At 45.8% G+C, this 25,915-nt stretch overlaps 1 protein-coding gene across 4 annotated transcripts in view; it reads right to left on the reverse strand.

Moving 5' to 3' along the window:
* The window catches only part of RPGRIP1L (RPGRIP1 like), a 1,159,147-nt gene that overhangs the window by 510,287 nt on the left and 622,945 nt on the right, over positions 1-25,915 (reverse strand). For all 4 annotated transcript variants that reach the window (XM_086945185.1, XM_086945184.1, XM_086945187.1 and 1 more), the window contains exon 13: positions 23,129-23,308. In XM_086945185.1, coding sequence (XP_086801311.1) covers positions 23,129-23,308 — 180 coding nt within the window. The remainder of the gene's footprint in view (positions 1-23,128; positions 23,309-25,915) is intronic.

Below are 25,915 nucleotides of genomic sequence, written 5' to 3' on the forward strand. Positions count from 1 at the left end.
TATTATGACACTTAATAATTTCGAAGGGGAAAGAACAGCCAAACCTATAGGTTTAAATCTATTTTGCTGCAGGGAGGGGGCTATCTACGTAAGCAGCAAGGTCATGTAGAGAATGTATTTATTCAAATTGAAAAAACAAATACAAAGTATGGAAAAAAAAGGATAAACACGTTAGAAGATATATTTAGTAAAAAAATAAATCTTTCAAAGTTTGGTGCAGTTAAAATACAAGTGGCCTTAAACAAAGTGCATTTGCAACAGGAACTGTGTGCCAAAGTGACAGTGAGCCAAAATTCCCTCTGACTTGAGGGGGCGTGGCCAGCAGCCAGCCAAGATGGCCGCACCTTAGGTGAGCTCCGGAGATCACCCACCAAATCCACGAATATCCGCCACATATATCCGTCTGCCAATATCCAGATTTTCACCAGACAGCCCCTACACACCAGTGAATGTCTGGCAGAAGTTGTGGGGTCCCGCCGCGCTCTGCCACCGGCTGGAGACAGACCTGATGGCGGCGAGCGCATCGGTGGGAGGAGACCCATGAACTTCGATAAAATGAGGCGGCTGAGGTGGAGATGGTTCTGGCTCCCTCTGATCCCTATGGCTGGAATGTAAGCTATTCTCGTCCACTGTGTGGTATCCGTTTCAAGTGAGAGGAGTGGGCTGTAGCGGGACCGCTAGGCAGCGCAGCAGTAATGGGACCCCTGAGCGGTGTAGGAGAGTGCAGGTGGCTTCAAGGTAAGTGCAGCTGCCGCCTGGGGGTCTGTGCCCCAGCCCTCCTCGCTGGAGCGCCGGACATTTGCAGCCAGGAGGCTGAACGTGTCCCCAGCAAGTGACCCGTGCAGATTGAGGAAATCAGGCCGCAGCAGCCCTGGAAGTAGCGCGGGCGAGAGGTGGAGCCATCCAGACATCCGAATCCTCACTCCTGATCAGGGCGCTGGACATCTACGGGGGGTTGCATTGAGGCGGGCGAGTGAGTCGAGAGCTCTGGGTCCGGGCCGGACTGCGGTGAAGAACTACGCCGGGATGCAGTGCTCAGTGAGCGAGGTACGGCGGCAATAGGTGCTGCAGAAAGGACGGGCAGCGAGGGAGTGAAGCTGCGATCCCCACAGGCCTGGGGCCCGCCATATTGAGCAACATCACTGCCCGTGCTTAGTTCCCAGGTACATGGAGATATATGAAGGCTGTGGGTGGATGAGTGACGGATGCTGGCCTTCCAACTGACACAGGGAATATACTTGAGAGGAACATTCATATAGCTCTGGTAACATCCCAAATCAGTTGTGTAGTGGTGTGGGTGTGGAGCAGGCGAGGTAGACAGTGAAATAACAGAATGTATGACATTATCCCGCAGTATTTCTCCCCGCAGGGAATCACTACGCGGTCGTTACACCGACCGCGTTGTGATTCCGCATACCATTACTCCGCAAGTCGGAACGACGACTTGCGGAGGGGGGCGCTGGATGTTGGAATAGTATCCAACACTATACCCCCCCCCTCCGCAAGTCGTTGTTCCGACTTGTGCAGTAATGGTATGCGGAATCCACGACCGTGTTGTGATTCCCTGCGGGGAGAAAGATTTGTGGTAAACGTTGTTTACCGAAATAACACACCCTGGCAAGATGTCTAATTCGAAGGGCCAAAACCTATGCACCAAACAAAACTTGACATGTTCGACCACCCCAAAATGGACACTGCAGTGGAAAAGGGTGAAGTGCAAGGTCAAAAGCAGCTAATGGAGGGAGAAGGCCGGACTCTAAAGGACATAATGGCAGCAATTAAAGGAGTGCGCTCGGCACTCGAAAGCAAGATCGATGCGGTTACCTCAGAAGTGATGCCAATGCATGCAGACCTATGTAATTTGGGAGAACGGGTAAAAGCTACAGAGTAGTCCGTCTCCATTCTCCAGATATCTACAAAAACATTAGACCTGAGTGTTAAAAGCTCCAAAGAACAACAGTGGAGCTAGAGGCAAAACTTGAAGATTACGAAGGGCGCTCACATAGGAACAACATACGACAGCCACAGACTTATTTGTGGAAGATCTTATCCAAAATCACTTGCAGCCCCGCTCCCTTTCTTGGTACTCCTCAGTGGAACACGCCCACCGAGTACCTGGGGGCCCGCCGAGACCAGGTGCACCCCACGCCTCATCCTGGCAAGGATTTTCAATTTCAGAGACAGGGGCATAATCCTTCAGACTGCTCGCTCGGCTCCTCCACTAAAGTACGATAAATCAACTATAACCTTTTTCCTAGACTTTACGGTGAAGGTTCAGAAGATGCAGCGCTCCTTCCTGGAGGTTAAACGGGCAAAGACATAAAATATGCAATGTTACTCCTGGCCAGGCTTCGAGTAGTAGCTGAGAGAAAGTCATGGTTCTTTTAATCACCAGAGGAAGACTTGGTGTGGCTGGAGGGATGGAGAACCTCCGGAAACAAAACACACAGCCTTCAAAGGCTTAAAAAGGGACAAGCGGGTCTGGGACAGAGCAAAGGTCCCGAGACAGAGGATGGGCGAGCCGGGGCCGGAAGATAGCCACAGGACCCATACAACATTGGTAGAAGTAAGATAATCAAAAGGATCTGCCACTGATTTCTCCTAAAATGTAAAGAACTTTTCTGGGACTGCTAATCCAGCTGATGTCTACGGGTGGAACCCAATAGTAAGACACTAGTCGAAATCTTTATACAAACAATTTTGGGTTAGCTTGAGTTTGCTAGAAATAAGTATGAACCCGATAGACTAAACAATGTCAGAATGGCTTAATTACTACATGTTTAGGGGAAGAGACTTCGAAGGGTGCGTGGCCAGCTGGGACACATTCCCCAACATTGAGTTATGTGGGAAGGGGTACACAGGCACTCTGCAAGATTGGGGGTGGATAGTTTCAAATTCACATTGCAGGGAGGGGGGTGGGGGTGGGAGTTTATACTAGATTGAGTTATAGAGTTTTAAGGTACTCACAGATGAAAACGAAAGCCACAGTTCACAGTACATGTCCTGCACAACTACAAAAATAGATGCAAGACAAGAGGCCCCGCCAAAGACTACATGGTTAGCTGCCGAGTTACCCGGCATCCAGTGGCTATTAGAGGCCCTGAGGAGGCACTGTATGCTCCCGGGCCCCCAGATCGTGCTCCCAGGGTTCATGAAATGCATGGTAACATGACAACAACATCCCCCTGTAACTTTAAAATCCTCTCTTGGAACGTCAATGGATTGGGGAACAGAATTAAAAGAGGGGTTGTACTACAATACCTGAAGCGGCAGGCACCAGATATTGCCCTTGTGCAAGAAACCCACATACAAGGAACCTCCTACTGCGCAAGTAATAGATGGGGCTATAAGGTCATGCCGGTTATTCCAGAGGATCAAGGAGAGTTGGAATTCTTCTGCGTAAGTCCCTCCATTTTAAAATACAAACTGTTAAACATGACCCATTGGGATGATTTGTAACCCTGTCAGGGTATTGGGAGGGCAGGACACTGAATATTACGTCCCTCTATATCCCTTTAAGACTGCATTCTCCCACTCTCGCAGATCTTGGGTGACATATAGTCAAACTACCCGAGGAAGTACTACTTATAGGGGGAGACTATAATGCGGTCCTTAGCGGAGAATGGGATTGCTGGGCAGCCAGGCATGGGAAGCTCCTGGGAAGGCCCTGGAAGAATTTCTGCAGGCAGTGTGCCTAGTTGATGTGTGGAGGGTGCATAATCCCACAGCCAACCACTATACTTTTCACTCAGGGGTTCATGGAAGTCTATCCCGTATAGACTATATATTTGGAATGGCAGACCAGCTCTCAATGATCGGGGGTGGCTCACCTCCTGAGGGGTATCTCAGACCACTCTCCACTTATTGCACTGTGTGGTAATGCAGCTACTCCCGAAAGACCGGGGATGACGCTTAATCCTTGGTACTTGAAAATACCGGCTTTAAGGGAGGGCTTAGCTGAAGCAACCACTAACTATTTCAGCAAAAATGAGGGGTTGGTAGACTCTGCCCAAATACCGTGGGAAGCCTACAAGGCAGTAATCAGGGAGCAGGGGATCTCTTCAATAGCCAGTCATAAAAAAGAAAAACAGACACAACTGATAGCAATAGAAGATGAGATTGGGAAATTAGAATCTGAGTTGACATCGACAGATTCCCTAGACATTAAACACAGATTACTTATTAAACAGAAAGAATGTAAGGATATTGCAGAAGCAGCAGCAAGAGCACACCATCGAGCCACTCAACACCGAAATTACGAAGTCGGAGATAAGGTGGGTAAGCTTCTAGCGTGGTTGGAGAAACAGGAAAAGGTGACCAGATGGGTGTTCGAAATTACACCAGATGGGGGACAAAACTTAGAGACAGGCAGGAAATAGCTGAGACTTCCGCAACATATTTCAGTCACCTGTATATGCCATCAGTGACGTCCACCCAGACTGGGGCCCAAGAGCTGGCCATCCTTAGTCTGCCCTCTTTAGATGAGACAGATAGGAAACGTTTGGAGTCAGAACTGACAGAGAAAGAGGTGCTACAGGCAATTGGGACTCTAAAGGTAGGAAAAGCAATGGGCCTAAGTGGCCTACCAGTGAATTATACAAACTAACAGCATCCGCAGTTGCCCCATACCTGATGAGGATGTATCAATAAAGTGTAACACGAGGTACCCTACCTGAAAGTCAGAGCCTCGCTAATATCATGTCATAATACACAAAAGTGGGAAACCACCCGAAAAATATAGCTCATACAGGCCCATATTCTTGCTGAACGTAGAAGTTAAGATTTTCCCCAAAATCCTTGTAACTCATTCCCTCCCCTGTTGTATAAATAATCCACCCCGATCAATCGGGCTTCATACCGGGTACAAATACAGCACTTAACCTGCGGCGCCTCCATGGTGTACTTAGGAGGGCTGGAAACAGTAGCGAAGAGGCTGCTATAATGTCATTAGACACCAAAATGGCTTTTGACATGATTGAATGGCGCTTTTTATTCATGGCCTTGGAGAGATTCGGATTTGGCAAAAACTTCTTATCGTGGATACGGCTTCTCTATTCCGAACCCCTAGCACAAGTCACAGTAAATGGGGGAAGGTCATCGATTTTCAAATTGGAGAGGGGGACAAGGCAGGGCTCCCCACTCTCCCTATTAATATTTGTACTGGTGTTAGAGGCACTGGCGATATGGATTAGAGGGGATTCACTCATAAGGGGACTCAAATGGACAGAGGATTGGGAGGACAGAATATCCCTATATGCAGATGACATACTACTTTGTGACTAACCCCTACTCCACTCCTTCATAGAGTACTGCATATATTTACACTGTTTCCGAAATACTCAGGATATACCATAAACAAGGACAAGTCACAATATATGTCCTTTGCGGTCAATGCATCAACCTCTCCAAGGTCTGCACAGTGCGAAGAGTAATTGAAGGGTTTCGATACTTGGGAATCTATGTCACCACAAACCGGGCAGTCTTTTACGCTCACAATCTAGCTCCCCCTTAGGTCGGCTACAAGAAGACGTGCAACATTGGAAGACACTTCCCCTTTCATTATTGGGCAAAGCCTCTCTATATAAAATGATGGTGCTCCCTCGTTTTGTTTATATCCTACAGAACACTCCCTATCCCGTCCCATCAAAGTATTTTCGAGCTATAGAATCAGAGCTACGTACACTCCTCTGGGATAAGGGTATCCCCCGAACAGCACTGGCTAAACTGACAATGAGCTGGTACGACAGAGGAATTGCCCTGCCGGAAATATTACTATTGAGCAGCTCAACTTACAGTAACAAATCAATGGGTACATTTGCCACAAACAGAACTAGCCTATAGGATGGACAGACATAATATGGAACCCAGGAACTATCACAGAGCTATCTATGATGGGAAACAGAGTGCACCACGAAACACACCAACGTTGACAACAATTACACTAGGACCACCGTGTCGGTGGCACTGAGCTGGAAAGATAAGATAACTATGGCCACTCAACTCTGGGAGTCAGTGCACCTTGGACTATTAGCAAAACAACCTGGTGTCGACAAATGGGACCTTATCGGTCTCTCCAAGGTTGGTGAACTATGGGCGAGAGGGAAGACTATACCCTTTGGAGACCTTCAAAGAGACTATGAACTTGACTCAGGAGAAACGTTTCGATATCTCCCGGCACGAAGCACGTTGCAAATTGCCATTCCTAGTGGCATGGAGCTCCCAGCCTCCTCCCTCCTAGAAGACAGGCTCTTGGATGATTATTTAAAAGAGATAACAATATCACTAACATATAGGAAAATACTAAACAATTCACCCAACACTCTAAGGGAAATTAGGGCCAAATGGGTGGAAGACATCGGGGACATGAGTGACGAGGAGTGGCAGTAGGCACTGGCATCCCCTCGGGAGGTGGCCATACGCTCTCGATTTAGACTAATACAATTAAAGATCTTGCATAGATCATACTACAAAAATACGACACTAGTTAAAATGGGCATCACCAGCTCACCACTTTGCCCAAGGATGTGTGGTCAGGTGGGAAAGTGTATGCATCAATGGTGGGACTGTAAAAAAATCCGGAAATACTGGGACAAAATATATCAAGGATGCTAACACTGTGTGGGACGAAAGTAGTGGCCTCGCCCCGATGGCGTCTCCTAAATATCTGGGAGAAAACAGACCTCACGGCTAGAGAAAGAACCAGGGTCACCCTAGGTTTTATGGTTGTAAAACGCAACATCGCAAGAACATGGAATGGGGTGACGGGCCTAGATATTGAGACTGGGAGGCCGATATGGATTGGTGTATCTATCATGAAAGGGTGGTTTATAAAGGAAGAGGATGTCCGCGAAAGTGGTCGAAGATCTGGGGGATGGAATAAAAGCAAGGGGATGATATGCATGCCGGTCGATGGAGTTTCCCCACATGGGGAGCAGTAAGGGCAGAGAAGCTCCAGATATACAATTGATAAAAGTTGTAATACTAAACACCGACGTCTGTCTTGCAATATGGATGAATCGAAACTGTGAACATGAACTGAATCAAAGGTTGTTTATTGAACTCGCTTTGCAGCTGTTTTTCAATTAAAAAAGAAATTCCTTGTGACTTAAGTGCTCTTGTGCCAAAGAAAATACATACTTTCATAAGAAAAAGGAGTTTGCTTGGGGTCAGGAAGCTAACGTTGAGGAGACATTTAAATAAGTTTGGCCAGAAATATCCCTGGTGTTCGCAGTCTATTTTGGTTCTCGTGTTGTGTATCTATGTGCTACCATGTGGATTAAAAAAAGAACAAGAAGCAAGAGATTAGCCAGTATCTCTGAGAACCTGTTTAGGACGTATGGAAATACAAAGACAGAGGCTCCTTTAGTTGACTCAGGTAAGACAGTTTTGAGGAAATGTATGCAATGGTGAACAAGACCGTCATGCCAATAATGGATCTGTCAAAGGACATAAATCTAAGATGAATATATCAAAATAATATAAGAACATTGAAACAAGAGACACAAAAGGTTTGTTATGCATTACATAAATATGTTATGATAACCTGTATACTAGAATCACATAGGGCCCTCCAAAAGACATAGGCAAATCAGTGCAGGGCTCCAGTTTACAAACTGAGAATTTGTGTGCCAACAACATGGGAGGAGGGCGCGCACACACAACAGTTCAAAAAACACATTGACTGCAAAATTTCACACATTCAAGGAACACAACATTCTGTACTTGACCCAGTCCTGATGATGTTTCCAGTCAAATGACTTCCCAGGGGTCCTACAGGAAACGCACATCATCGGAAATAATTGTCATTACCCTGGCGAAAGCAAGTTCGGATTGGCGGGTCATTCAAGATGCACCACCCTCAAGAGGGTTGCCATGTTATTAAGGAAATCTATAACAATAAGCATTTTTATTTTTTTATTTTGCAGTTTTATATAGTGCGAATTCCACCCCATGACAAGGGAGAGCATTACAGGAGAACTAGTTACAGTATACAGGGAAAGACTAACAGGCACATGCATGAATGTAGGCTTTTGCAATTCCTTAATTACAATTATTAAGGAATCGCAATTAAGGAATTGCAAAAGCCTATGCATGTAGGAATCGCTATAAAATTAGCCATTCATAAACATTCCCTAATTGCAACTCGCAAATTGTGAGTTGCAATTAAGGAATGGTTTCCCATTCATTCCTATGAGACTACAGGCAATAGGAATGAATGGGAGATTGCATTCGCAATTTGCGAGCACCAATAGGTACTCGCAAATTGCGCATGCAATTTCAAGGCTGTGAAAGGACACCCTGTTGCACCACTGAAATTGCTCTGTGCACACATGTTGCGAACACAGATGCCCCAAGGGCATGTGTGTGTGTAACCAACAACTTTGAAATATGCACTTTAGTGCATTTTTCAAACTTTTTGAAAAATACCATCATTTTCTAGTTCAGGTAATTTGCGCCCCTAGTAGCGAAATTGCTATTTTAAAGTGGTTCTTGCATTGCATTTAAGGAATCGCAATTAACGATTCCTTACATGCAAACGCAATTTGAGAAACCACAATTAATTGAGAATTCTCAAATTGTGAGTGCTTTGAACCTTGATTCATCGCAAATGCTCTTTTTGCGGGCGCAAACGGTCGATTTTTGCGAATTGCATCGTTTGCGCTCGCAAAAATGGTTGATGCATGTGCCTGAATGTGATTTGCTCAGAACCACAAGATGTAGAGCCGACACTGGGACTTTAACCTGGTCTCCCAGTTCAAAAGTTGAAAGCTTTAGCCATAACGTCAGTTTCTCATCTAGATCATTGAAAAAACATGGGTGGACAAAGATGGCAGACATGCTGCAGCACTGTGCACATCAGGGGATGAGAAATGGCTTATGATAAGCCAACAATCCACTGTGCTAGAGAAACTGGGACAGCTCTTTCTGGATCTTCCGCGGGCACCTTTGATACTACCAGAATGGACAGTGAGGCAGATAGATCTACGCCGACACACAGGGGACTAACAATTCTAAATAACCAGAGACTGCCAGGACTATGGATGCTTGGAAAAGACTTAATGGAAAAAAAACAAAGCATGTTCATACTCTTCTGAAGCACATGGCATATGTTCCTGAATTGATCATTCTTCACCACAACCCCTTATGGAAATAGTGTTAATTGAGCCTTGTTTTCTCCAAAAGGTATATCAGACCACTCCCCAAAACTCGGAAATCACAAACCCTAAACAGAAACACACCACTGACTGTAAGCTTCAAACCTGGTACTTAATAGATAAGGAAACTGTGGAAGTGATGAACAAATCCTCATTGCTGTACTTTCAAGAAAACACAAGATCAGTGCATAGCACCATGACTGTGTGATGAGCCTATACCTCTGTAGTTAAAGGAATATGTATCTCAAAGCCAATTTGCTTAGACAGGGAAAGGAAGATTAAAGTACTATCGTAGAGAGGGAGTTCCAGCAGCTCGAGCAGAAGCATACACTCAGCCTTGCACCACACCTGGGTAGACAACTTGCACCACACCTGGGTAGACAACTTGGATGAATAGAAGTCATTGTTTACTAATGATACCCTTACACGTTGTCCTAACAAACATACGAGGCACCGCGAGGTGGGAAATAAGGCTGAGAATCTGTTGGCATGAATCCAGAGAAGGGCTGGTGGGGTGAGACATGCAAATGGTGAAATAAGCAAACAGGGACATCGGTGGCAGGGAATGAAAAGGTGGCTGAAAGTTTCAACATTAGTTTCAAAATGTATTTGAAAACATTTTATAACACTGAGTCAACTAGTTCTAGGGGAGAACTCTGTACAGGGGGAATAGAGCCGCGTGTGCAAATGCTATTTTTTTTCTCTAGGGGAAAATATTTTTCCTCTTGGATAAAGCCCTTCCCATACAACCCCACCAAATCTACGGGGGAAGACTTCCCATCCCAGGAAGGGAGTTACTTCATAGCTGTTGCTGGAGCATCTTTCCAATCATTTCCAGGAAGTAATGGGAAATGAAAGATGTTTAAAAATGCCCGCAAACTTCTAAAGCAAACCGCACATTTTCTTCTTTCCCACAGTTTTATATAGTTCGGACTATACCCGAAGGTATCAGAACGCTTTACATGGGCACCAGTTGCATTACAGACGGACACATTCATTTTGTTAGGCACGGGGAGATTAAGTGATTTGCCCAGAATCACAGGATGTTGAGCGTCCCTGGCAAAACTCGAACCCAGTTCCCCAGCTTCGAGGTTGGCCACTCTAGCTCTTAGGCCACATCCTCTCCCTATTGTAACTCTCACTTCCACCTCTTGATTCACTACTGTGGATTTTGCTGCACCCATGCCAGTAGTAAAACCATTTATGTTAGTCAGGAATTCTTTTGTGAATTCCTGGTAAACATCCAAAAGACAAATTCATAAGTTAAGGCCAAAGTTATCATTGTGAATAGGGCCTCACATTAAAAGCAGAAAAGAATTGCAACACTAAACTTGTGCTCTTAAATGTGGTTTAGGGTCGCGATGCCACCAAGTTCCAGTGGACACTTGCATTGTGGCATACACCAGTACATCAAGTGATGGGCATATTGTACCGCTCCTCCCTATTCAGCAGATGTCGTGTAGAACTCTACCGATCTCTTGGAATAATCACCTCTTGGATATCAAAGCTGTTGTGGCCTTCCTAAGTTCTAATGGCAGTATGCCTTTTTCTCTTGCCTCCTCAATCAATATTTAAAAAAAGGTGTATTGGCCACCGGTGCCATTAACATGTGAAATTCAGCAGGTAGGCCATTATGCCCCGGTGTCATCCTGTCTGCAGGTGTCTTGACGCAGGGCCACTCTTCTGCAGTGATCCTCTCTTCGATGGTCGATCTTTGGTCAGCTGTCAATTTTTATTTTTAGGAATTTTCGAGAATAGGGGGCGTGGCTTGGACAGCAGAGGATAATGGCTGCCTGATCGAGCCGTCGCGCCAGAACGGAGCTAGCGACTGGATTACGACAGCGAAGCAATGAGCATCAAGATCTAAAAAACACACATACTGTGAACGGAACTGACCAGCTACTGAGAGGGACAAGTCTGAGTCTGCAGGACGACCCGGGAGAGGAGTTCTACGCAATCCCAGAAAACAGGTGTGGGGAGACTGAAATCCTAAGATGGCGACCAGCACCAGGAGTAAACAAGGACCGCACAGCTCCCCCAAGTAAGGAAGCACCATACTGCCCAATCTCGGGCAGCTACACCAAGGGGGTAGATAAGGGCACATACGGGTGCAGCAACCACTACGCTTTCCTCACTGAAACGGCAGTACCACCCAAGACGGCACTTCGGCGCTATGAGCACACTCATGAGAGAGGGGCGGGGCGAGAGCAGAGCCTGGCCCGGGACGAGTAAGCCTAAGTGCCCCCCGAATACAGAGACGACGGCTCCCCTGTGCCCTCCTCCCAACTCCGCAATAACAGGCAGAAGCAATCCGAGTGCCGCGGGCGCCATCTCAGACGCACCTGGCCGACATTGCTGGAACACGACCGAAGCGAACTGTTGCGCGGACTAGGGAAGTGCGAAGCTCACCACTGGCAATAACGTTCGCAGGTACTATCGCACGGGGAGAGCGCTTTCTCGGGGTCACTGGAGGTCGCTACCAGCTACCGCCTACCGTTCACAAACTTCAGGCGGAAGGACAAGATGGTGCCCATCTACAAAAAACGACAACTAAAGGTCGAGTAACCAACATCGAGTGCCCCACACCACCAACAACCAGCAACCGCTGCTTCCGCACACCAACGCTTAGAACCTGCTTAGGCTAAATGTGAACTGAACGTTGCGACAGACCAATTGAAGCGCAGAATTGCCACACAGTGCATCAAGACGTGCAGTCCACCACAAACACAAGCCACATCTCGGGCACTGCTGCGCTGGCACCGTCCAAGAGCAAAGCTGAAGCTCACACGTGGGGGAGAGAGAGGAACACCCCCCGGGACTCACCAGCAAGCAAGTTAGCCAAAAGTGGGGGCTGTAAACAACTGGGGGCGCCTGCTGAGACAAAGTAAAGGTGAGCAGACCATCCGGGAAGGAGGCAGTCAAGAGATCGGAGACTAGCCCCGCAGCACCCCAAGAAGCTCCTGGGCACCCCGTGCCTCCACCAACCATATCTTGAGTACAGCAACACTGAGTGCCTACTAAGCCTAAACGAGAAGCAAACGCTTGCGGAAGACCGACCGTCTGACTGGGCCGGAGATACCCAGGAGTACGCAGAATAGCCCCACAGCGCAACGAGCCATGCAGAGCACCCCGAAACACTCAGGCTGCGGGTCGGAGAGAAGAGGGTTAAAGGAATAAGGATAAACAAACAGGGCCCAGGGGACAGAGACGCGGGCGGGGTACTAGATCTCCACAATCCGATGACGATTACTCAGAGCTGTTAATGTTAATGTTATGGGTGTCTTATATAGCGCTCGGCTACTCCAAGGAGTGTGCCGGCGCTTTCTGACCCATAGCTGAAAACAAAGAAGATAAGAAACAGGAAACAGACCGATCATGGACTATAAAGCCAAGTTTTCAAACCCTTTCTGAAGGCCAGCAAATTTGGAGTGCAACGGAGTTCCAGGGGGAGGGAGTTCCACAGCTTAGGAGCAAGATGTTTAAAAGAACGTCCCCCTATCCTAGCTTTTCTAATGATGGGGACAGTTGCAAGACCAAGGGATTCAGACCTGAGGGATCTTGTAGGCTTATAAAAAGTAAGCCGTTTCTGAATGTAATTGGCCCCGACAGCATGAAGTGCCTTGTGGGCCAATGTAAGTGCCTTAAAGATAATTCGTTTTCTGACAGGAAGCCAGTGAAGGGAGAGTAACAGCTCCGATGTTCTAGCATGGCGAGGAAGGCCAAAAATGGCCCTCGCAGCTGAATTTTGGACCACTTGGAGTTTTTGCAATAGGTAGTCCGGGAGACCCAAATATAGAACGTTAGAATAATCGAGCCTGGAACAAATTAAGGCCTGAACCGTCATCCTCCGATGGACCAGAGGAAGCAAAGGGAGGAACTTTCGTAACAATTTCAGGAGACCGAAGCATGTGCCCGTAAGGCCTGTTATCTGGGACTTCAATGATAGATTATTATCAATTTTAACCCCGAGATTTTTTGCCACCGAGGAGGAAGATGACGGAGGAAACATATTCACCAGCCACCAGTCCTGCCAAGGCGGGTCTGCCTGACATCCAAAGAAGAGCACCTCTGATTTATCAGGGTTGCACTTGAGGCTGCTTCGCTGAAACCAGTCAAAGACAGCCCCAAGGCAGCCACGGATGCTCTCTCCGTCGAACTCAGCACCCTTTTTGCAGGTGAAGAGAAGCTGAGTGTCATCAGCGTATGATATGATCTGGGCTCCAAAAGACTCCGCCAGTACCGCCAATGGAGTCATAAAGATGTTAAAAAGGGTCGGGCTAAGCACCGACCCTTGAGGAACTCCGACCTCCAACGGCGGCACTTCGGCAGAGTACGGGGGGCCCAGACCACCTGTCGACGACCCGCTAAATAAGATCTAAGCCAGCTCAACACCGTCCCTCTAAGACCGATCTCATAGAGTCTACTCAGGAGACCCTCATGAGCGACGGTGTCGAAGGCCGCCGACAGATCTAACATCACCAGCATAGCTCTTCCACCTGAGTCAAGAACTTCCTTGATGGCTTCATTTACTTCCAAGAGAGCGGTCTCAGTGCTCAGATTGGAGCGAAAGCCTGACTGGGTGGAGTGAAGCAGACCATGAGTTTCTAGGAAAGTGGAGAGCACAGAGTGGACGTGCTTTTCCACAATCTTTGCCAAACCCGGTAAAAGAGATATTGGCCTATAGTTTGCATGCTTCTCAGGGTCAAGACCAGGCTTTTTCAGAAGTGGAACAACCATTGCCTGTTTCCAGGCCAGGGGGACAGTACCACTCGCCAAAGATAGATTGAGAACAGGATTTATTAAAGGGTTCAAAATCTTGGCGGTACTGGCCAAAAAGGTAGCAGGACAAGGGTCCAGAGGGGAGCCTGACTTGATCTTGAGAAGGAGATCTAGAGAGGTGGAAGTAGACATAGTTGGAAACTCCGATAGGACAGGACTGGACTCAGTGGCTAAAGTTGATGGGTTACTATCATTGAGAACTGTACTAAGGCCAGAGGGGGGAAAGGAGTCTTGAATCTGTTTAATTTTTATAGTGAAAAAGTTGGCGAGCGCAGTGACCCATGGTTCGGAGAACTCGTGCTGAGCTGCACTAGCTTTGGGAGAGACAAACTCCTTGACAATAGTAAAAATTTCTTTACAGGAGTTGGATGCTGACTCAATTCTAGAGGAAAAATAGCTCTTTTTTGCAGCAAGAATATCGGCATGATATAACTTAATAGATGCTTTGTAAGCAGCCTTGGCTTCCACATCATATTGCTTGCGCCATAGTCTTTCGGCTAACTTACAGTTGCGCCGGGACAGAGCCAAAGACTCGGAAAACCATGGCGCCGAGCTCCGCTTGGTAGATGAACGAGGCGTAGAGAGTGGGGCGAGTTCATCTAGCCGCTCAGTCAGCCATCTCTGTAGTGTATCAAGGTCACTATCCAAATTACCTGATAGAGTGCAGGGGTGTTCCAGACAGGCTTGGGCCAAACTTTCAGGAGTGACCCTATGGTATGGCCTACTGGGGTGCCTGAGATGGTTGGAGTTTATACAAGATGATTTGCTTCTACCCTGAATTTGAAAACAGATCAAAAAATGGTCTGACCAAAGAACAGGGATGGGGCAGGTCATGACAAGGGGGACGGTGGAAAACACTTGATCCAGAGTGTGGCCCTTATCATGAGTCGCACCCGACAGATAGGGAGTGAGACCTAGGGGGGCAGTGATGTCATTGATTATGATAGCATCACCGTCCATCTCAGCGTCCATATGAATGTTAAAATCCCCTAGCACTATGCAGTGTTCTACCTTCAAGCAGAGTGTAGTAATTACTGACTGTAACTCGTCAAAGAAGGGACCCCGCAGGCCGGGAGGTCTGTAAATCAAGAGCCCTGAGAAGGATTGATGGGGGGACAAAGTGATGGAAAAGACAAGGGATTCACAGCCTGAAATGGACATAGATGGTACGACCACACAAGTGGCAGATCTTAGGACCACAATTGCAACCCCTCCACCCCTACCCATGGATCTGTCCTGTCTATAAAGTATATAGTCCGGCGGGATAGCTGTAGCAATATCCGGATTGGAGGACTCACTAAGCCAGGTTTCGGTGAGCATTAGACATAATGGCTTTTCCGTTGTCAGCAACTCGAAGATGTCCAAAGCATGTCTACACAGAGAGCGGGTATTAAGTAATAGGCACTTGTAGTTATCAGCGGGGAGAGGACAAGGCCCATCGGATACCAGGGAGATATTAGGGTGCCATCTACAGCCGGGACAACAGCATTTACCTTTATACCGCCCTGGAAAGACAGTCCGACAGTTGTCTATACTAATCCTGTGAGACAGTAGTTCAGCTGCGGTATATGTGAGCCTAGAGCCAACGCCCCCCGCCGAGCCGTCCGCTGCCGAGATGCGGACGGGCGCAGACGGGCAGGACTCTGTGCCGCCCAACCCTGACCAGAAACCGCACCTGTGGAAGCCTACGTGAGAACCTCATATTGAGGCAACAACATAACAAAACATAACAAAACCAGCAGTGAAAAAACAATTCAACCCAGCAAGAACCTATACAGAATATTCAGCTACTTCCGCACAAACTAAGCCAACCTATGCGGGAAAAAGGTAGTTACACCATCAGACCCCTAGCAAACAGTGCACCTAAAAAAGGAAGAATGGCGGACAGAGAATCCAGACTGCAAGCACAGCTACAGAAGAAAAGCAAGGGGGAACCACAAATATCGCACTCCCCAATTAAACAGAAACCGGACATAAATAACACACTAGACACTATCCTGAAGAAACTGGTGGAGGTACACGACCTTATGAAGTCTACGAAACTCACCACTGAATCAATACAGCCAGAGATAGCTGCAGTAAGGGCAGACTTAAACACAGTGAATATCAGACTGGCAAATGCGGGACAACGTATCTGCGATACTGAAGATATAACCCTAAGCACTAAAAAAGAAGTGAAGACCCTCAGCACAAAAACGGACTCCCTACAAAGAAAAACGGCGGAGATGGAAGACATGAGCACCAGAGGAAATATTCAGATACTGGGAATTCCGGAAGGAGCAGAGGAGGCGCAGGATCATGTTCCAACTTCCTGGAGGACCTTATCCCGAAGATCACAAACCTAAAGTTCGCCAGCCAATTTGAACTAGATAAAGCCTTCAGAGTCCCAGCTTCAAGACAGCCCACAAAGCAATTCACTAGACCCATTATCTGCAGACCCCTGAGATCTCAACACACGGAAGACATCTTCAACTTTGCCAGAAAGAACCACCAAATCAGCTGGAAAGGACACAAAATCATACTAACACAGGACTGCTCAAAAAGTACAGTGGACACCAGAAAAGGATTTTTCGCCCAACGCCAGCTGCTCAAAAATAGAGACATCCAATTCATCTTTGTCACTCCCGCCAAATTTAAAATAACAGACAGGGGGAAAACTCACTTCTTCACGGATCCACAGGAGTTGCACCAGTACCTGAAAGGACCATCAATACAAGACATGGACACAGCAACACACGGCACGGCCAAAAGAGGCCATTCTCCTGAACCAAGCATTGCCTGAAGAAATAACGGTACACTACCTAAGCTACCTCAAGATATACAACCTAACCTACCTCAAGGTGACGAAGTAACCTTCTAGAGGAACCAAACTACCTCAAAGAAAGGGAGGGTTGCCGTTGACATCCACAATGAACACTGAACAGCCACCAACCCAGCACAACAACCCAGCAAACAACCAAACTACCAGGGAATTACCAAATGGGGAGACAATCATACTACTGCCCAAGGCGCCAACTGGACAAACTCCAAAACCCACAGAGTATCCTTTATCAAACAATATTATAGACTCCTACGTAACTGTTTTACATCCAGGGCTGCTCCTCCCTACGGGTGGCGACTAGCCATCAGCAAATGTGTAACGTCTTACTGCGATAAACCATTGTTTAAACAATAGACTGAGAACAGCTGCTGTAATGACTTATAGCAGACTAAGCTCCGGGAGGCGTAATGGCGATCCTGCCGTCGCACCTTCCACATTCTGATTGTTGGGGAGGGGGGAGGGAGCAGGGGGGGAAGAAGGGGAGGAGGTTAGGGACATGGGAGGAGGGTGGAATGGTAGGATCTTTTTCTAAACTTATCTCTGTGTTTTCCTCACTTTACTGATTCAAACTCGTGTATATCCTGAACCAGGCGACCACGCAGGGCTATACCTTTTTGTGGGTGGGGCACAGAAAACCGCCAGTTCACACCCTAGACAATGGAAATCAACAACTCTATCTCACTCGCAACGGACTCAAAATAACCTCACTAAATGTTAAGGGCCTGACCCACCCCATCAAGCGCAGGAAGATAGTAGAGTACCTAGCCAAATCCAAGAGTGACATTATCCTGCTACAGGAAACAAAACTTGATGAAGAAAGCTACAAACTAGTCAGAGCGAAGAGGATAGCACAATCGGTATGCTCTCCTGCGACTAAAAAGAGAGGAGGTGTCATGATGCTCATCCCCAAAAACTCCAAACTTTCGATAAACTCGCACACACACACGACCAAGAGGGCAGGCTACTGCTGACTAACATCACAAGAGGAAGCAACCAAATTCATGTGACAAATCTATACGGCCCCAACTCAGATGATGTACCCTACTGGAAAGAAGTAGCAGATGCCCTAGCCAAAGTACCACAGAATGAACTATTAATATTAGCAGGAGACATCAACATGCCGTTAGACCCCCTGATAGACCGGCAATCCCTATGCCAATACCACCCCAACAACTCCCATGTAGCACTCCTTAACATGTGAACGAAATACAACCTCAAAGACACATGGAGACTGCTACACCCGACCACGAGAGACTACACCTTCTACTCAAACCCACACAAATCGCACACAAGACTAGACTACATCCTAATCTCAGGGGCTCATGCACACATGATAGAGGAGGCCTCAATAGAACAGAGACTAGTCTTGGACCACTCAGCAATCACCCTGAAACTGGCGGGCTCTCACAATGAGGTGCTCCCTCGAAGATGGAGATTCAGAAGCAACACTACCACAGACCCAGCCCACAAAAAGGAAGTAATAGATGCCCTAACCGAGTACATAACCAATAATGATAATGGCGAAGTTAACGTAGACACATTGTGGGACGCTCTAAAAGCCACAATCAGGGGGAAACTAATAGACCTTTCAGCTAGACTACACAAGAAGACAAATCAAAGACTAAAAGAACTTGAGGCAGAAATCAAAAATCTAGAGCTTGAGCTCCTAAAAGACAACCAAAAAGACCACGACCGTCCATAAGTTAACAACCCGCAAATAAGAGTACAACAAAATCGTTAGTGAGAGGGCCGGCCTCTGGTTCAACAGATGTAAAGCCTTAAACTTGTGCGAGTCCAACAGAGCAGGGAAACTCCTAGCATCCTACCTGAAATATAAAAGCAACCAGAGGTCAATCGCATCAATCACCGACGCGGACAACAAAACTTACACTAAACACAAAGAGATCCTTAGAACCTTTAGACAATTCTACTCAGACCTATATAAGAATGACAAGAAGTTAGACAAAGTAATATGCAAAAAGTATCTAGAAAGACTAGGCCTACCGAGACTTGATAGCTCGGACAGAACTAATCTGGGATAACACATCAACGGTGCAGAGATAGAAATGGGAGTCAGGTCCCGAAAAATGAACAAAGCCCCTGGCCCGGACGGATACACGGCAGACTTTTACAAATCCTTCCTCCCGCAACTGGCCCCACTCATGAAAAGAGTCTTTAACAACACAGCGACCACAGGGAAAATACCAGCATCCATGACAGGCGCAATGTGGACTGTAAAATCTATGCAAAGATTCTGGCAGCTAGATTGAACAAGGTACTGCCCAAACTTATAAGCAACACCCAGGTAGGCTTCATGAAAGGCAGAACGGCCAGTGACAACACACCCCTTCTATGCCATATGCTAGAACAAGCCTTGCAGAGTCCACCCCAAGCGGTTACCATTGCACTGGACGCGGAGAAAGCCTTCGATAAAGTCTCATGGGCATTCCTAGAGCAATGCATGCATATATTTAACCTAGGAGAAAGATACGTTAAAATGGCAATGGCCCTGTATCAATCACCAACAGCGAGCATCACAATAAACGGGGCACTCTCGGAACCGTTCACACTTCAACAAGGAACAAGACAGGGCTGCCCACTGTCGCCCACGCTCTTCCTCTTAGCCCTAGGACCCCTAATCCAAGATATAAAACTAAATGAGAAAATAAAGGGGGTGAGCATCGGTCAAACTACAGTAAAAGTAACAGCCTACGCAGACGATATACTAATAATGACACAGCATCCAAAGACATCGATAGAAGCACTCATGTCCACAATCAACGACTATGCTGAGTTATCAGGGTACAAACTCAACAACGACAAGTCCGAATGTAAGCCGCTAAACATCCACTCCACCAAAGAGGTTCTGGGATCCTCAGGAATCATGTGGCAGACAGACCACATCAAATACCTGGGCATCTAATTCAGCTCGGACCCGATCTCCACCCTAAGACACAATGAGAAACTCATACTGGACAAAATTAAAAAACAATTAGAGGCCTGGTCACCCAAATTCATGACCTGGTGGGGGAGAATCGAAACAACAAAAATTATGATCCACCCCCTAGTAAACTACCTTACAAGCATGCTCCCACTCTTCCTCTCAGACGATTTCCACCAAAAACTAGATAAAATGTGCAACAGATTTCAATGGCGAGACAAAAAGGCTAGGATGAGCTTGAAGAAACTGAGAAGGCCCAAAAGTCAGGAAGGGGTAAACATAACGAACTTCAGAACCTTTCAACTGGCATTCCTTGCCAAGCAGGGCACACATTGGATAGAGCAGCCGACAGAATACGCACCAGTTTGGCTACAGCTAGAAAAGGCAATATTAAAAAAATCTCAACCCACTAGCTCTCCTTACGGCCAACACACACCCCCTTGCGAACAACACAATATTGAAAAACACTAAGATAGCACTACTGAAGTTAGACAAAAAAAAATGGAGGTCAGTATTAAAGGTTCCAAAGCTGAATCCCTATGGTCAAATAGCGCCATAAAATACATGGGGAAAAAGCTCTACTTCGAGAACTCGATAGAAAAGGGCATTACACACCCCTACAAGCTGGAAGCGGAATCCCCGCCGCTGACATTCGCCAACCTAAAAGCCTCCCACCAACTTGACGACTCAGACCTCTACAGATTCCTAAAGAGCAAAACAGCTATGACGAAATTCAAAATAACAAATACCAAGCCATCAATCTTCCAATAAGTAACTAGCATAAACAAACTGGGACACCAGGTCTCACGCCTATACAAAACCCGTAGCACACAAAAAACAAGTATCAACGAAAAGACGGAAAGGTATTGTAACTGCCGTAAAACACCCCCCACTGGATGACCGGGAGTGGAACACTCTATGGTCATCTGCCTCACGAAATAAGATCACCCCAGTCCTCGCACAGACCAAACTGTGGCTACATAAACTAGGACTCAGTGTCTCTGAGTCCCACATGCTGGAATTGCAAAGCAGCCAAAGGTGACCTGGAACACCTCATTTTTCTGTGCCCTACACTCATTGGGTTTTGGGAGAGGGTATTTGCCTTTATAGACAAGGCGCTTAACTGTAAAATAAAAAGAGATTTTGCATCGATCACAACGGCTTTCATCCGAACGGAACTCCCCACAGAGGGAGAAAGAGAGCTTTTGGACTTTCTCCTAATCGCCGCAGTCAAGCTGGTACGCACGAATTGGAAGGACACCTCTAAAGCATCATACAGCGGTTGGCTCAGCTGGATCACTTACCTAAGAGGAGCCGACTCCCTAGCGATAAGATACTCACCCTGGAAAACCTCCTCCAGGAGCCTTTGGTAATCACTGAACAAGAACTTGCCCCCTTTCGATTCACCTTAAATACTTTAACAGTTAAACGAACTATCAATCAATAAAATATATGACACAGCCATTACACTCGCTGAAGCTGTCGGATCTACAGGGTATTCTCTCTCTTTACTTATTCACACTTTCCTCTTCTTCCATACTATTTCTAGCCTACCATTACTGTATAATCAGCAAAGGGGCGCCATCCTAATAATATCTACCATGTACCATGTACCGCACAGGATGGTTACCCACATGAAGATATCCCTGTGCACTGTATGTGTATGTATAAATACCATAAATAAAAATTTTAAAAACCACATTTAAAAAAAAAGAAATTTTCGAGAATAGGGCCCATTGTATTTTTGTGCCATATGAACTGATTTTACAGTGTAACACTAAATGTGTGGTATCATTATATAAACAGTGCATGGTCCTAGTGTACCTTTTCAACAAAACTTTTCCAGGAAATAATTTCTCTTGCATCACACAAACAATTCTCAAATTACTTTCTGTTTTTTAGCACAACAGCGATGGTAGTATTTTCAGAAAAGGTTAAGTAAACTGCCACTGATTATTGAATTGTTAAATTATGCAAGGTTTCACACAGAGCAAGAGATGGAAAATAATAAACCAGAACCGACAACTAGATTGGACATGCATTTAAAAACAATGTTCTTTTTTTTCTATTTTAGAAGGGGGAAAATAAACAGCGTTCATATAATTGCCACTGATTTCAATTTATTACAAAATATCCCCCAAAAAAACAATGTCATTAATTGGCTACGGATTTTTAAAATGTTTGTTTTTTATATTTACAGTTTTTTTCCATTCCGTTAAAAAAGTGTTTCGAGATTACACAAACATGTGGGAATAGAACAATGTATAGTAATGTTAATGAGCTCATTTGGGCAACTTACTTTCTAGGCAGTCTTTCTTAATTTACGTAATTTGTGGCTCTTTTTTACTATAATGTTTACTTTGCTTGGTCCTTTAGCTATGTCAGACGTGCAATGCTTAATTTATAAAATAATAAGGGCTGGTGTCCGAAGTGCTGCTCAGAAGCCTGCAGCCGACGCTATTAAAAGCCAGAGCTCCAAACACCAAGGCTGCTAGTCCTAATACACCTGAACCTCTACTCTGTTTAATCCACTATCAGACACCCCATGCCCTTTTGTCTCGCTCTCTTGCAGGTTCTTATTGTCTTCCCTGGTAACGTTGTTTACTATCTTTCTCTTCCTCCTTATTTCTGTGTGCATGTTTTACCTTCTTTTTTTCTCAGGAAATGTCTGACAAGAAAAAATATGTGCCGGTCCCCAAAAATGACAAGCATTTGCACTGCAATAGGTCTCGCATTTACAAGAGTTTGAGCTATTGGCATTGCAAATGACAATGCCTTTTATTTATGTGTTGTTTTTAAAACAGGTAAATAAAAGCCATTGTCATTTACAATGCCAATAACAAACTCCCGCAAATGTGAGACCTATTGCATTGTAAATGCATTCGGGCCCGTGCTATAAAAAGTTTTTAAAAAGTGTTATGAGAAAGACTGTCCTGCCTGCAACTACAGGCAGGACATAGCTATTTGAGAAAATAGTGCTCGGAGGCTGTAATTAAAGGCTACTGAGTAACAACACATGTAACAGGGAATGTCGCTATGGGAAGTTACAAAATGAGACAAAGCGGTACTAAGGAGAGACTACTGACCAATTCCTATTGACCAATGAACAGTCAGATTTGACAGTTGATAATGAGACAAACCAATGAAAATGTGGGCGGAGCTTTAAGCCCCTACCTAAATATAGCATGCCTCGCAGAGCAGCACATGCGCTGCCCAGGCTCGACCTTAAAAAAGAGTGCTGGTCCCCAAAAAGGATTGACGGTGGCCCCCACCAGGTCAAATTAAGCAAAGCAGACGTGATAAAGACAAAGGTGCTTTTATAGGTTTTCATCTCCTTTAGAACAGCTGCTTACACTATTCTGTTTCACAATCTAAAGGTATGTCCATCACTTGTGATGGACATACCTTTTACTTTTGACGAATGCTTATTACCTGGTAGTCTTTGTTAATTTTATGCTGCATTATTAGCATATTTCGTATTTTGTCTAGTTCTTGCACCGTCTCTGCATGTGTTGCTTGTAGCTCTCGCATTGAGCGCTCCAGGTCTTTGTTGCTTTCCTCTTCTACTTTTTCTAAAAATGCAAGGTCGCCATTCTTCTGCTGTTTGCGCACCTACAACAGAAAATTGATTTGCTTAAGGAATTCACACTTTTTGAAAACTAAATTTGTTTAAATCTGTACGGTCAAAATATGAAATGATTCACAATCACTAACAACCTAGAAATTACATCCTACACAATGTGGTTCATGACACGCCTAAACCACCCCTCCAAAAATGACGCAGGGATTCATACGGTAATCATAAATTATGGGAATCGACTGTTAGATCTAACTTGAATACATTTTGAAATGGTTAATGTCCTTAATACACTCCTGAATTGATTAACACCTTACAGCTATGATGTACATGCTTGTGCACACACCATAGTTTTGGACTACAAAGATAACATATTTGTAGACTTCCATGGGCACTCAGAACTTCTTATTGACTGAAGCTTAGCTTTAGCACTCTTTTTCCACTTTGGAAGAGCAACAGCTTCAAACCATTTTTGAAGTTTACACAGAAAGAAATAAGTACAAATACACAAAGGGGTTTGACCAGCATGAGGACAAAGATAATGTTTTCAAGTTGGTCCCTGAAACTACGAAAATGGTCATCAATGACCAATATTTGAGAAAGGTATGCGGAGGGATAACAATTTTGAATCCCATTACAAAACACTACCTATTCTGCATTGATTTAGCAGAAACTTAAAGTAATAAGGGCCCCCTCTCTGCTAAATGCAGGTGAGTGAACATTTTTTTGATAAACACATTTTTATTTTCCAATGACAAATATACAATCGTACCCAATCCCGATTCACACACCAGATCCCATATTGGAAGAAATAGTTCAAAGTTTGCCCTCTCACCAGATAGAAGCAGCCTGCTGAGTCCGGAAATAGTCCACCATCGACCCCCTATTTTGTTGTGCTTATGCGAGCAGCCCCTGGCCAATTAACAGGCTCCTCTACTTTGGAGTGCCTGAAGCAGTTTGGCCACAAGCGGGTTATATTACGGAGGATTAAGAAGTTCCTTCCAGATGGGAATGGAGAGCCTATCATAGCTGTAAGTACTTGTGGAACTGTGTAGTGGAAAGTGAGAATTGTGATTGAAAATCCTGGAATGTTATAATGAACGTTCCGCTCCACACATCGCCCAGGTATTAGTATTAGGTAATCCTGATTCTATCACATTTCTGGAATCGTTCTAAGTGTGACACCTGGGAAAGGATTTGCCCTCTCCACAACGGGGTCTGTTGAGTGATTTTCTTTTCCCACCCCAGTTGTTTCAGCACCATGAACCATGTGGAAATCACCACCCTGGTAGGCTCGTTGAGGAAATGTGTTAAAGGATCCCCAGTGAGTAATTGACAGACACTATCCAGACCCACTAAGGAAAGCTCCAATGTATAGGCCCGGTCTCCCCAGGCCCCATTCATCTTGTCATTAATCGCTAACAATTGTGAAGACTAGTAATAGAGACAAATGCTCACAATTCACATGCACCAATCAAAGTTCGACTGACAACATATGTCCCAAGCAATGCTGGGTTGGGGGGAGTGGGGGACGGAACGGAGTAATGCACCCTGCTGGGATGTAGATTGGAAAACTTTGCATGACAAAGGGTAATTTTAGATAAAGCCACTCTACCAAGAACTCGAAAACGTTGGGGGGGGGGGGGGGGGGGCGGGGGGTGATGACAGCATTTAAAGTCTTGTTTAATTTTGGTGAGAAGTGGGGGAAGGTTAAGGGACTAGGTCAAGGCGTGTTCTACTGAAACATGCATACCAAGATACAGATAGAGGAAGCTAAGACGTTTGACTGGGATCTGTTTTTGCCAATTTGTGGTGTCTCCCGCATCGTAAGTGAGATTAGGAGTGACTTTGCCCTGTTAGTGTATAGTCCCGAGCCTCCCCATAAAGGGGCAAGATTCTCATCATCTGGGTGCCAGAGACCTGTAGGTTCATCACATAAAGAAGCATGTCATCCACGAATAGCGCTATTCTGTCTTCCTCATCTCCTCGCCAGTGCCAGCCCTGTATCTGCTCTTCACATTTAAAAAGCCTGGAGGGAGACACACTATCATTGGCGGGCCACCTCTGAGGTCAGAGGACGAAGGGAAGCCTTGGCCACTGCCAAATGTTGATATTAAGTGGTGTGAGGACTCGCTGTGTACAATTTCTCAAGTTGTAAGATTTGTGTTTCTAAAGCCATCATTTGCCAATGTTTTTCACGTTCTTGGTTGTGGATAAAAGATTTAGCCCACACCCGTTTAGTGGCTTTGGCCATTGCCCATAGGATTCCAGCAGAGGAGACAGTGGATTCAAAATAGGCAGTAACCTTCTCCTCAAGGCACTCAGAATATTGGTTATCAGCTAGGAACCAGGCATTAAGCTGGCAAACTGGTTATCAAGTTACTGATAAGGTGCCTAGATAAAGGTAAACCGGGAAATTATCAGATATACCTTGCAGGAGAATTTCCACCATTGTGGTAAGGAGGACATCAGCCGCTGGGAGCAGCAACAGATCAATGCGAGCAAGGGTTTTATAAGCTGCAGAGGTATGTGTGAATTGTCTCTCACCTAGATGCCACGCCATCCACACATCACAGAGGCTTATGGAGGTAATTCGGGACTCCAGTCATTTGGAGCCACTTATTCAGTATGCCGCTGACCGT

The sequence above is a fragment of the Lissotriton vulgaris genome, chromosome 12, assembly GCF_964263255.1.
Source record: "Lissotriton vulgaris chromosome 12, aLisVul1.2, whole genome shotgun sequence".
Lineage (NCBI taxonomy): Eukaryota > Metazoa > Chordata > Amphibia > Caudata > Salamandridae > Lissotriton > Lissotriton vulgaris.